Source organism: Taudactylus pleione, unplaced genomic scaffold (genome assembly GCF_031769625.1).
Source record: "Taudactylus pleione unplaced genomic scaffold, aTauple2 ptg000758l, whole genome shotgun sequence".
NCBI lineage: Eukaryota > Metazoa > Chordata > Amphibia > Anura > Myobatrachidae > Taudactylus > Taudactylus pleione.
The window spans coordinates 1,003,170-1,017,579 of NW_028285160.1; the positions used below are offsets into that span (position 1 = coordinate 1,003,170).

The 14,410-nt window shown below is 43.0% G+C and overlaps 1 protein-coding gene across 2 annotated transcripts in view; it reads right to left on the reverse strand.

Annotated features, from left to right (window-relative positions):
- Window positions 1-14,410, reverse strand: part of SP4 (Sp4 transcription factor) — a 51,894-nt gene that overhangs the window by 14,187 nt on the left and 23,297 nt on the right. For both annotated transcript variants that reach the window (XM_088457341.1, XM_088457340.1), the window contains exon 4: window positions 12,563-12,791. In XM_088457341.1, the coding sequence (XP_088313467.1) occupies window positions 12,563-12,791 (229 nt within the window). The remainder of the gene's footprint in view (window positions 1-12,562; window positions 12,792-14,410) is intronic.

A 14,410-nucleotide genomic window follows, 5' to 3' on the forward strand; every position in this document is an offset into this window, starting at 1 on the left:
GCTTGCGGCCAAGAGACCCTACCACAAGGGTCTCGTCGCAAGCCTGATGGTTGCGATGGTACCATCATCCCGGCCGCTCGCTATAGCTGTGGGTAGTCACCCACAGCTATGCACAAAAAAAAAAAAAAAATGCCCAGATTCAGAGCGAGCGCTCTTTCAGAACGTCCGGCTCTGAATCAGAGCCTAACTTCAAACCTTATGTACACTTTATTGATCTGTAGTGTTTCCCCTACCCTTCTACTGTGTCTACAAGAAGTTTTGGCAAATACACAACAACAACAAATAAATCACATAAAGGTATATATGAATATATGATAATAGGGTTCATTGATGTAAAAAAGCCAATGTCATAATTCCCTCTCTTGGCTTTGGTCACATCAGGGTCCACTGTTGACAAATACCAAGTTATCAGACTAGCAAATTCTTCAACCTACGAGGTGACACCTTTGGCACTAAGCAAGCTGTATGTATTAGTACCCTACCGCTCCCAGGGTTTATGCTCAAGATGGAAGTGTGTAGTGACAAGGTTTACAGGTTACCAAAATTAGGAAAACATAGGAATAAAACAAGATTCAAATACAGAGACGCAGAAGGCAAGATCAGTGAAAATCTAGGTTTACAAACAGTCAGATGGATAAAGCACCAATGTGGTGACCAGGGGAAAAATACAACCACAAAGCCAATGTCAGGGTAGGTAGATTATAGACAAGATCAAAAATCATGTAGGGTCAAAATACTAGAAGAACCTAAAACAACAGTGCACCCTTAAACCAAGAAGTATCTGTCAAGAAGAAATATGAAATATCTGCATTCACTACTGCAGTGTATTAGTAGACCCCCCCATCCTTCACCAATGCAGCAAACACTGTGCTAATGACTGAAAAGCAGGATACTCAACTGGTCTGCCGCAGACAGCTTGGCCCTGCTAGCGGAGGGGCAATCGAGACCAGTTAAGTGCTACATAGAATGTGCCTTGTAATTCTAAAGGCAGTTAACACATCTCTTATATCAAAATAGTGATGGTGGCACTGGAACAAGGAGACTGCATCTACAGAGGTGTGACATGTTCAATGTAAAGGCAATAATTGCAATGTTATATGACAGCCTTCACAAAATCTGAATGTGAAGTACTCAGAAAGAAACCTCCACCCCAAGAGGATGGAGAGAAAACGTTTATAGTTACAATTGACAGAATTAGAAATAAAAGACAGTGTCAATCAGGAGCTAGCTAACAGTCACATACAGTGCATATGTAATATAATTACCATCGGCTCTAAATCAACTACAGCAATGCAAAGGAATGGTAGGACATAAAGCACCATATACCTTAAGCGGGATGTAGTTATTAGACCGGCGGATGCAATGCCGCTGGTCTAAATACCGACACTTCCTGCCCGACACGGGACTTAACATAGGCGTCGAAATGCCGGTGCCTATGTTAATCCCAACACTGGAAGACCAACCCTCGCGATCCTGATCGTCGTCTGATGGGTAAGTAAGTATAACAATTAGCCCGAGGATGAGAGAGGTTAGGGACCTACCGGGGGGACTTAGGGTTAGGCACCCCCCCCAGGAAAGGTTAGGCGCCACTAGGGAGAGGTTAGGGTTAGGCACCCCCCCCGGGTTAGGTTTATGGTGCGGGGGGGGGAGGGGGGTTAGGTTTACGCACCCCTGGGGGGAGGTTAGGGTTAGGCACCCCTAAAGGAGGGTTAGGGTACTTACCACCGCCCGTCGGGATCTCCTACCTGTTCAGCCACCAGTATTTCAATCCCATTCCACCTTAAGCACGGGAGGGGTATACAGGGAGACTGACCCAGATCCTCCTGAGACCAACAGCTACAGGGCGCACTGAGCATGGACTGTGAGCGTCTCATATACTCGTGGAGGGTAGGCGGAGCAACCCAGACTCGCAAAACCCTTTGTAGGGACTGCGTTTGGGCCGGAGCTGCTGGTGGAGCACCTACCTCCCCTACGCTGCGTTAACCAACCGGGTATGCTGGCCTTGTGGCTGGTGTAGTGAGGACGCAGACAATCCTGGGCCCTGACAGCAGCGGCTTCTGGTGCGTCTCTGACACCAAAAGCAAGGACTGCCACGCGCCATTCCTCTCGCTGCCTTATCTGACATTTCCGAACATCCGGTGTAGTCCAGGTTGCGGCATTGCTGCTAGCTAAGCTCAGCCGCGACCCGTCGAAATCACCAGCACAATTATTGATGTTGCAGCCCGGCGGAAGAAGATGGAGCCGCAGTACGTGCGTCTTAATTCAGATATTTGGTACTGCCAACTCAGAAAAACATAAAATAAAAGCTTAGGACTGCTCTAAGCAGTCCTCCTGTTACAAAGGTGCGTCTTGATCCTGCCGCATCAAACGAACAACTGAAGTCCTATGGCTAGGAGTGGGGTATATATGGGGGAGGACCCGGAGAATTCTGGGAGCAGAAGCTTTAACTGTTTGGTGCCTGGTCTTCCAACCATAATAACCCCATGGTATGCATCCCTGTGGATCCCTATAGACCCCGAAGAAGAAATACCAAATTGATCTACTAAGATGAATTGTCTATTTAACACATGAATGTACTGTCAGGTTTGAATTGTAGTCATGGACTGCTTCCCAGAGATTAGTAGATGTTTGTATGGAACCGTTATGACATGTCTAGGAGTGCTGGAATGTTGAAATACAGGAGAAAGTCACAAAAGGGTTAAATAAAAAAAAAAGCCACACTAGAATAAATGGTCATTTCTGGCAGGAGTTAAGTAGAACAATTCAGCTATGAAAGTACCAATAGGATAAGCAGGATAAGTCCCACAACTTGAGCAATGTACTTAACAAAATGTGGCTATATAAAGCACCAAAAAAATGAAACCAGTGATGAACCTGTTTGGCTAAGGCCATTATTCAAAAGCAAGTACCAGCGTCTGGTGGTCAGGAGTAGGAAAACAGCTAACACTCATATTGGCAAGAGCATTGGCTGATTAGCATTGTTTCTTGGAATGATAAGAATAAGGACAGGAGAACCCTTAGCTTCAGTTATGTGGTGGTTGACAGAGCTACGCTTATTTTTGTCCCCATATTGTTTGATTGACAGCCATTAACACTGGTTTTGCCCATCACGCTGACTAAAAATCATTTTATTTGGTACTGGACCACCAACCCGAGGCACCCCAGGGTGCCACGGCATACAGTTTGGGAACCACTGCATTAGGGTAACACCAGAGCAGACAAAGTTCCAGCCCTCTAGTATATTCCTCTTCTGTCAGCGAAACACAAGGAGATGTGCTTGCAGTTACAATGGTAGCCCAAGATTGCAGATTTTCCTGTGCATTTCTATGGTGTGCCTGGAGAAATCCCTGATGTTGGTGGTGGCTGGTTGCCAGTATAACGGTCGTAACTCCAGAAACTAGCAGCCACATCTCTGCATTGAATTATCCCCTCATCTATGACAAAATGACTCTGCATTATGATAGATTTATTGTGATGTTACTAAGTAGAAGTCATTAATGGTCTGGACTGCAGTTGTCTGACAATGGGCCACAACCAATTTATCCACCAATCTATTAGACTGTAGTAGTGGGTAAAGGTGAGAGCAGCATTGTGGATCATGGTATATACATTTAACATGGGTCCATTTACTTTACTGCTGCTCCCATGACCAATGCATCAGTAAATAATATATTTTGCAAACCAGTAAACCTTGACCAAGGCAACCATACTCATTTGTCATTGCCATAGGTTCTTGGATATCGTGCTACTGCATAACACCGATAACGGGATGGACTTTTATTTTGTTTCTAACTGACCGCGGTCCTTCAGGGTGATGTATGAAAGTACTGTACCACCTTGGATCAAACCAGTAGATATGACTCTCCTTTCCCTATTGCTGTTGCCAATTTATTTTAATATCTAGGTACAGTTTATTTTTGCAAGATAAACCTTATGGTATTGGTTCTTAATGTGAAATACATTTTGTTTATTTTCCATAGTTGGTGTAGTGTCTTTTTTGTACTACAATTTTGCTTTCATTTAGATCTATATTGATATATATTTTGTATGTTTTCTAACATGTCCTGTAGCAAAATGGACTGAGCAACAAGGTCTATACACAGGTAAAGTCAAGTTGAGATATGGCAGATCTCAGGTAGTCAGGTATGCAAGGAAAATTCTACATAACAGTGGTTCACATGGCAGCAATGCTTAAACATAACCAGAAAAGAACACACCATGCATAAGTGCCATGGAGGGTCTGAAGGTAATACAATTGACAGGCATGTTTAATTTCTATTTCATCCCACCATAGCAGCCTATACTAAAGGGTTTGGAACCAAGCCGTTATATTCACATCCAGGTAGCGGCAACTACAGCTTAAGAACATGCCAAATTTGGCTTCTGCTGAAGCTGCCACGACAAGTCCATAATGTTTAGCAAATGCATGAAGGAAACTCCATTTTGCTGCTCTATATAGCTCATAAGTTGTGGCCTGTGCCATCTCTGGCCATGACATAGCTTCAGTGCCGATACCGAACCAGGCCTTTCTGAGATTAGGTCACCTTGCCTTTGGAACCCATCTGACAGCACCAGCAAAGCAGTGTTTGAGATGGTGGCAATTTCCACAAATCTGGAAACATATAAGAAGTAAAAAAAAATAAAAAAATGCTGAATTGTCAGTTAGATACAAGTAGGGTAGACTTAAGGGCTCAGTTAGTCCAGTAGAGATATTAATCCAGTGAATGTTGAGAAGGCACAAAAATATATATCTTCAAATCTACTGGAGAAGAGGGTAGCCCGAAGGGGATTTAAGCATCCCAGTCACTACATACAAATTCAGATGAGGCCAGTCATCCATTATATGAGGGTTGTTCAAAAAGTAATGCCTAAATGCTCATAACTCTGAAATAATATACAACATTTATTTGAAACTTTGTCAGTTTGTAGTTTAATATGTCTGCTAACTATATATGTAGTTTTGTTTAGGTAGTCCAAGAAATACCATGGAATCCAAAATGAAACAAAGAGCAGTCATTCAATTTCTGGAAAAAGAAGGCTGCAGTGCTACAGAAATCCACAGAAGACTGAAAAAAGTATATGGTGAGCGTACAATTGACTATAGCAATGTCAGAAGGTGGATTAAACATTTTCAATACGGGAGAATCGTCCGTGTGCGGCAAACCTCATGGTGGCAGTCCATCAACTGCAGTGACAGCAGAGAACCGACACAAAGTCGAAGACATGATTCAGAAAGACCGTCGTGTGACCATCAGAGATATCAGTGATGAACTTGAATGTAGCCATGACACTGTAGAAACACTAATCAATGATTTGGGATATCGTAAAGTGTGTGCTAAATGGGTTCCAAAGCAATTAACCAGGGATCATAAGGCCCAGAGGGTGGAAGTGTGCAATGACCTTTTAACAAACTTTGAAGCCAACCCTGAGACGTTTTTGGAAAATGTCATTACAGGAGATGAGACCTGGGTATTCCTTTATGACCCAGGAACAAAGGTTGAATCAAAGCGATGGAAACACCCAAGTTCACCTAGGCCAAAAAAGTTTAAATCACAGCGATCCATAAACAAGTCATGGCCACATTTTTCTGGGATTGCCGAGGTGTTATTCTCATCGATTACTTGGAACCAAACCAATCAATCAACAGTGATCAATACATTTTAACACTTAAGAAGCTGAAAGAAGCCATCCGCAAAAAAAAGTCAACAATTCCACTGTCAAATGTCATCTTCCACCACGACAATGCCAGACCTCACACTTCGATGGCAACATCTGCGGCCATTGCCAAAATGGGGTGGGCAATAATGCCACATCCACCATACAGTCCTGATTTGGCCCTTTCTGACTTTCATCTGTTTGGCCCTCTCAAATACTGTCTCCGGGGTCAACATTTTTTTTTTTTTTAATTCTTTATTTAAAGCGCTCATAAAAATAAACAGACTGAGCACAGAAACAGGCATGAGTGCAAATAGCCCCAACAATGAGACACATTTTCAAATATATAAAGAAAATACAATATAGATCTATATATGTAAACAAAATTAAAATAAAATAGGGCATGGGGGGGTGGAGGTGTAAGGAAGGGAAACAGGACTATTATAGAAATTAAAACATCTGAAAGATATTTAAAGGATATTAAAACAAAAACAAGGAGGAGTTCCTATCCAAGGTAGTAAAGCATATAAACACGAAAGAGTGGGGTGGGGAGTAAGACCCTCCCGCCGCACATGGGTTCAGTGGAGGAAATAAAAGGGTCAAGAGTGGGGGGTGGCCTCACAGGAGAGCCAAGGAGCCCACACTTGGGCAATAGATGGCCCCTATCATGGAGATAGTAAGTAATATTCTCCATTGCTGCAATATGCCAAATTTGTGAGTTCAAGGCAGAAAGAGATGGCGGGAGCGGGGTCAACATTTTAAAGACATAGAGGTTGTTAAAAACGCCATACGTTCCTGGGTCAAACACCAACCACTGTAATTTTTCCAAAGTGGATTCACAGCTTGGGTTGAGAGGTAGAGAAAATGTTTGAGGGCAGATGGTGAATTTTTTGAGTAGAGTCGGCATTATACCGGCATTATTAGATGACATCTTCAGCTGATATTGACTGAGAACTGACACAGATTTCTTCTTAATTGGCAGGTAACCTCATTGCTGCAGATCGTCTAATTTTTAATTATTTGAAAAGTGGACTGCAAACTAGGTAACCTCATTGCTGCAGATCGTCTAATTTTTAATTATTTGAAAAGTGAATAGATTACTAGTCCTGTTCTTCTTAGCTTTGTGGCATTCACTGTTTGTTTATGTTAGGACATTTATTGCTAGCCATATTAGTGGGAGGGTATTGGGGAATGACTGGATTCATTGCATACACATGCAAGCACTGACTATTTAAGTTCATAGCAAGGCTGAAGGCCCCTGGGCTGAGTAGGGCATAATTATTCTAAGTGCATAATTTGTAAAAATAAATTTCTTACCGAATTCGGCATTATACCGGCATTAAACCGAAGTTAAACTGAAGGAGACCACTCTAACCTGAAACTATTCTTTAACAAGAACATATGGACAAAGTATAATCAAGAAATGTAAGTTCACAATATCTACACTACAAGCAACTGCTGTCTGCATCACCTGGACAATCCTCACTGGCCTCTGTTTGCTCACTATAAGAACTTACACCTGCTATTATTTGTACTGACTCGCTCGTTTCACAAACAACTCATTGCTTACTGTATTCTGTGCCAATTTTAGTATATGTATTAGAAATAATATCTTCCCACCTCTCCTTTTCCTAGCCTGTCATCTGTCTTCTAATTCAGTTTACTTTAATATTTCATTTCTCCTCTTTTCCTCTGCTCAATAATAGTTTGGAAATTTTGCAGGCACATTTTCCTCCATTGTACTATTACTTGCTTCTCTGCACTGATACTTTATTCCTACATCTAGTTTTCCTCCCCCTACCCAACTCTTCCACACCATTATCATGTGTACCTTCCACTCCACTCACTGTCTACCTAATACTCTGCTCTACCCCCTTTTCCCTCCTATATCATTTCTTCCTTGTCTCCTCCACCTCCTCCTTCCTTTATCTCCCCTCCTCTGTCTGCCGTCTTCCCTCTCCTCTCCCACTACTACACTTTCATTCTCTTCTACCCCTCCTTTGTCCTACTACCCCACTGATAATCCTTCCTCCAAACCTCCTCTCCATGTCACCCCATACCACCCCCATCTTATTAAACTCCCTCCCTGCCAACCACCTACAGGTTCCTTTCCCAGCACTGGTCTCCACATAATCTCTCCACTACATTCATCTCGGCCACCCATATTAAACTCACCTTCTCGCTACAGTAACCCAAATAATATAATTCACATTTCTCCCACAAACACTGTCCCTCTATCCTGTGCCCTCTGGAATGCCAGATCAGTATGTAACAAACTCGTACCCACCCATGACCTTTTCATCTCTAAAAACTTGCATCTCCTAGCCATTACTGAAACCTTGATTTCACCCTCTGACACCACTTCCCCTGCTGCTCTCTCCTCTGGGGGCCTCATCTTCTCTCATACCCCTCGGCCTGGGGGTCGCCATGGTGGTGGGGTAGGGGTCCTTCTATCCCCCGGTTACTCCTACCCTCTGAACCATCTCTTACTTTCTCTACATTTGAGGTTCATGCTATACGCCTCTTAAAACCAGTTCACCTTAGAGTAGCTGTTATTTACCGTCCCCCTGGCCCTCCTTCCAAATTCATTGACAACTTTGCTTCCTGGCTTCCTCACTTTCTCTCCTCTGACCTTCCCTCTATAATCCTAGGTGACTTCAATATTCCTATTGATATCCCCACAGAAGCCTCTGCCTCCAAACTCCTCACCCTCATGTCTTCATTTGGTCTCTCCCAATGGACCTCCTCACCCTCCCATGTGAGTGGGCATTCGCTTGACCTGGTCTTCACTCACCGTTGTGATATTTCTGATTACTCCAATTCCCCATTCCCCCTCTCAGACCATCACCTTCTCTCTTTTAACCTATCCCTCTCTCCTTCCCTTCCTCTACCTCCTATGGCCACTATCACTAAGCGTAACATTGATGCTATTGACACCGTTTCTTTTTCTTCCCAGCTTGACTCCCTTCTCTCCCCTATCCTCTCTCTCTCTTGCCCTGAACAAGCCATTTCTCTATACAATACCTCCCTTACTTCTGCCCTGGACTCCGGCGATCACTATTCACCCCCGCAGATTTACACCTCAACCCTGGCATTCCAAATGCACCAGATACCTGCAAAAGTGTTCACGAACTGCCGAGCGACAGTGGAGAAGATCACGCTCGAAGGCTGATTTTCTCCATTTCAAATTTATGCTCTCATCTTACAGTGCTGCCCTTTCCCTTTCTAAACAGTCATATTTCAAGAACCTCATCTCCTCTCAGTCCTCAAATCCCCAACGTCTCTTCACCACCTTCAACTCCCTCCTCCGCCCAACCCCTCCTCGCCTCCCCTCCTTGCTCTCTGCCCTTGATTTTGCTACCTACTTTACATCTAAAATTTACTCCATACGTCAGGACATCATATCCCACCAGTCCCCCTGCTATCCACCTCCTCTCTTCCCAGATCACCCCTCTCCTTCAATTCTACCGACTCTAACTTTCTTCTCCCCTGTATATGGAGAGGAAGTCATGTCTCTCATCCAGTCCTCCCCCCCTTCCACCTCCCCCCTTGACCCTATCCCTTCACGTCTCCTCCGCTACCTCTCTCCTTCTGCTTACTCCCATCTTGCCCACCTCCTTAATCTCTCCCTATCATCAGGCACTGTCCCGTCTGCATTTAAACATGCCCTTGTCTCCACCATACTAAAATAACCAACCCTTGATTCCAACACTCTCTCCAACTACCGTCCCATCTCTCTCCTCCCTTTTGCTTCCAAGCTCCTTGAGCGTGCTGTTTTCAAGCGCCTTACCACCTTTCTTTCCTCTCATTCCCTCCTTGACCCTTTTCAGTCTGGCTTCCGTTCTCTCCACTCCACTGAAACTGCCCTCACAAAAGTCAGCAATGACCTCCTTGCTGCTAAATCCAAGGGCCACTACTCTCTGCTCATTCTCCTTGACCTTTCTGCTGCTATTGACACTGTGGACCACCCTCTCCTTCTGCAAATCCTTCACTCCCTTGGTCTGCGTGACACTGCCCTCTCCTGGCTATCCTCCTACCTCTCTGACCGATCCTTCTCTGTCTCCTCTCATGACTCCTCTTCTCCCCCACAGCCTCTTACAGTGGGTGTTCCCCAAGGTTCTGTTCTTGGACCTCTCCTTTTCTCACTCTATACATCCTCACTAGGTGAACTCATCAGCTCCTTTGACCTCCAATATCATCTCTATGCTGATGATACTCAAATCTACCTTTCCTCCCCTGACCTCTCTCCCTCTCTCCTCACTCGTGTCTCCAACTGTCTCTTTGGCATTTCTTCCTGGATGTCCCAGCGATTTCTTAAACTTAATATGTCTAAGACTGAGCTAATCATCTTCCCTCCCCCCTACATAACCACACTTCCCACCATTTCTTTATCAATTGATGGCACAACTATCTCCTCTAGCCCCAAAGTGCGCTGTCTTGGAGTTATCCTGCACTCCACCCTCTCCTTCAAACTACATATCCAGAATCTCTCACAGTCCTGTCGCTTTCATCTTAAAAATATTTCCAAGATTAGACCCTTTCTCACCCAGGATCCCACTGAAACCCTCATACACTCATTGGTCATCTCCAGATTGGACTACTGTAACCTTCTCCTATCTGGCCTCCCCAAAGCCCATCTCTCTCCTCTCCAGTCTATCCTTAATGCTGCTGCTCGGCTCATCTTCCTCTCAAAACGCTCTGCATCTGCCTCCCCTCTCCTACAAGCCCTCCACTGGCTCCCCTTCCCCTTTAGAACCCAATTTAAGGTTCTCACGCTCACTTACAAAGCCCTCAGCCATTCCTCTCCCACTTACATCTCTGATCTCATCTCCCTTCACTCTCCTTCACGCCGCCTTTCATGCCAGCTGATTACTTCCTCCCACTCCCGCCTCCAAGATTTTGCCCGCGTTGCTCCCCACCTTTGGAACTCTCTCCCGCTTCCCATCAGACTCTCCACCTCTCTACAATCCTTCAAACGGGCTCTCAAGACCCACTATTTCATCAAAGCCTTCCAGCTCTCATCTTAACTTGCTGCTACATACTCCTTCCTCCCTGCCTACCCCATCTGTTTCACCGCTGTTTGTCTGTCCATCCCCCTTAGAATGTAAGCTCCTAGGAGCAGGGCCCTCTACCCTCTTGTGCATCTCCTTACTATACCTTCATCTACTTCTTACTCTCTACCAGGGCACCTAACACTTGATTGCTTTGCATTGTTGCTTATCTGGGTGTTATGGTCGTGAATGTAGCAATGTATATTATCCATGTCCTGTAATGTATTGTATTGTACTGTACTGTAAGTCACTGTAAATCAATCTATTTGTTTATGTACTTTGTAAGGCGCTGCGGAAAACTTGTGGCGCCATATAAACGATAATAATAATAATAATAATAAAGAGTCATTCTGTTACTAAGACTTCAAAGTATTTTACTGCAAATTTTCAAATCTGTATCTATAATAAAATTTGAGTTGTGAGCATTTAGGCATTACTTTTTGAACAACCCTCGTACCACGAGTTGGAGAACTCATGGAAGAAGTTACTTCCCCAGGGACTCCAGGATTTGGATCTATGACGTTTCAATGACTGGAGGCTTTTTTTTTTTCTCCAACCTGACCTCTGTAACAAATGTGTTTTCCATTGTTTCTCTCAGCAATTGTAAAAGATTGCAGATTGGAGGTTGGAGCTGCCGTGCTTATTGACACAAACAGCTTGTCAATAATCCACAGGCAGTGTTGTATTGCAGACAGAATAGAATCTATTTTTAACTTTAGCACTTAGTTAATTTTTGAAGACCAGATACAGAAAGATCAAAAACAAAAAATAATAAAAGAGGCTAAGCCTATTTTAACTTGGATATGGAAGAAATCCGCTTTAGGGCTTCGTTATTAGAAACGCTAAGGGTTTTTGGATGCAGCCGGTTTTTGAATATGGCGATTTTGAGAGAACGCCATTCCCCCTCCGTGTGACGTGTTATTGTTGCAGCCATCTGGCATTGCAAAAGGTATACAAGATTTCTCCCAAGAACGTCAGCTTTCTACCTGGACCCTCAGTGGAATATTAACAGGCCTTGGCCTTGTCTTGTATCAGGACCAACCATCCCTTGATCTGGAAAGAGTATCTCGCCTTCAGGTAACCCCAACGAAACAATTTAAAAAATATTCCAAAACAAACATTCAGACAAATCCTAACTAGGAGCTGCCTGTCTCCAGCTAGAGACACGAAAGATGGAGATAGCCTTATATGCTTCCAGTGCAAACTTATTTCCGGTTCAGCAAGTATGAGGATTAACCCTTTAAAATCTGATGCAATGGAAGAAAGCAATTAAGTGCAGAAATGTAATTGTTTACATTTTGTATCCTGGAGAGGCTGTATTACCTTCTCTTTGCTTAAGGAGGTGGTTCCCAAACCTGGGGGCTTATGTAATATGAGGTGCAGCCGCTGCATGAACTCCTGCGAATCTTCCCGTATTTTTAAAGCGGCAATCATTTTACAGGCAAAATCAAGCTGGTTTTGTCTTCAAAATAATTGCCGCTTTAAAAATATGGGAAGACTCGCAACAGTTCCTGCAGCGGCTGCAGCTCGCAACCTATTACATAAGCATGCTGGTCTTCAAGGCACTCTAACAGTCCAGGTTTTAAATATATCAATATTTCAGCACAGATGGCTAAATCAAATTGACTGAAATACTAATTAAGCCACCTGCGCTCAAGCATGGATATCCAGAAAACAGGAACTGTTAATGTGCCTTGAGGACAGAGTTTGGGAACCACTAATTAAGAGAATGCTTGAACATGAAATTTGAGAAAGCTACCAAAATATTGCATATAACTGTATACGCAAATATATATATATATTTTTATATTTTATTTTATTGCAAATGCATCAAGAAGAAAACCACAGTAACCTACCTTCCTTCCCCTTCCCTGCAATTGGGGCAAGAACATGCAACTCTTCGTAATCTCTTTCCAGTCTGCACCTCTTGATCTGATGACGGCTGGGACTGCTGAAGCTGCACTTGTGTTATTTGGTCAGGACTGACAGCACCGATGGTTGCATTAGCAAGGCTTCCTACTGCAACAGTCACAGGTGTTATAGTAGCTTGCTGGACCTTGACTCCATCTGCTCCTTGTTGCTGACCTACATAGCAGAACAATTATTATAACACAATTAGTTTTGGAGGTTTAAATAGAAATGACAGTAATTGATTGACAATTATTACTATAAAATACACTCACTACAAGACAGGAATGTTATTTATTTGAGGAAATATATACATGCAATTCCCAAAACATCTTCCCAAAGGTTCTATTTGATTTACAAAGCATATTCAGGAAAAAACACATTTTAAACAGCTAGCTTGCTGACAAATCTTTCACCCAGAAACAAGAAATTACCCAATACACAACAATCTGGATCTGTAATATACAAAGCAACGGTTTGAAGTCAGAGGATTAAAAACAAAAAAACAAACAACAACAAAGAAATAATATATCTGCTCACTGACAGCACCAGACTCATCGATGCCGCAGACTCTACATTTTTCAACCTTACAGGTCAATATTCTAAATGGCTTGGCAAAATGTCATAGTATTCAAAATGTCACCAATACAGTATATTTTAAATATTAGTTTGAAAATTATATTTGACAAACAATTTGATGGCTTTTACACTTTACATTAAAAAAACCTCTCACTATTAATCCCTTTGCTCCTGAGCGTTTTGGCACCCATACGCCGAGGCCATTTTTCTACATTTGTGCTTGTGACATACAAACGTCAATTTTCACAAAACTTTCTATTTTCAAGTAATACCACTAGTCCTTTTGCGTTCACTAATATGTCAAATAAAATGTAGAACAGATATATGTGTGCCGCGCTAAGTTTATTCGGAGCTCCGGTAAATTTTGTATCATATAAATAGAGAAGGAGCGCTTGTATATGTATATCAAAACTAGTGGGGTATGGAATGAGACAAGTGAGAATTTGTGATAGACACAAAGGAGGAGAAAAACAGCAGAATAAATGGTTAAAACAAGGAGGTGAGATAGAGCAATAAGACAATAAAAACAGTAAGAAATGCTGAAACACTATGAATTATTCTGTCTTGGACAGATTGTGTTTATACTCTTTTGAGAATGTTTGGCGGGAGACAGGCAGCAGGGTTCCGGACGAGGACACAGGAATGGTGCCGTGTGCACGATGTCTTGAAGACACTACTGGTGTCTAACTGTCCTTACGCTCACCTTTGGTCTCCTGGCAGCGGGTACCTTCCTTCTTCCTCCAAGCAGTCCGTACCTTCCTTCCCATAAGTGTGTTTGTTGCCGGAAGTTGCTGGACGCGGGTAAGCCGAATCTCCCAGTATCCGATGCGTTTCGTGTGATCAACAACTTTCATTACACAATTTAGTTCGAACCATAGTCAAATTGAAGAGATTATCAGAAGGAACTGGCACATCTTGTTACTGGATGAAGATCTCAAAAAAATAATTTCACCAACTCCCAAAATAATATACAGACGGGCAAAAATGCTGAAACAGGAGTTAAAACGTAGTTTCATCCCAGCAGAAAGTATGGAAGAAACACAAGTAAAAATCCATCAGGGTTTCACTCTTGCCTTAACTATACAGCATGCAGAGTAACCAATAAAAAGACTACAAAATCGGTTTCTAAATGTAAATCTAAATCAAACTAACAAAGAGTATACAATTAAACAACACCTGTCATGTGACTCCGAAGGAGTCATCTATATGCTAGAATG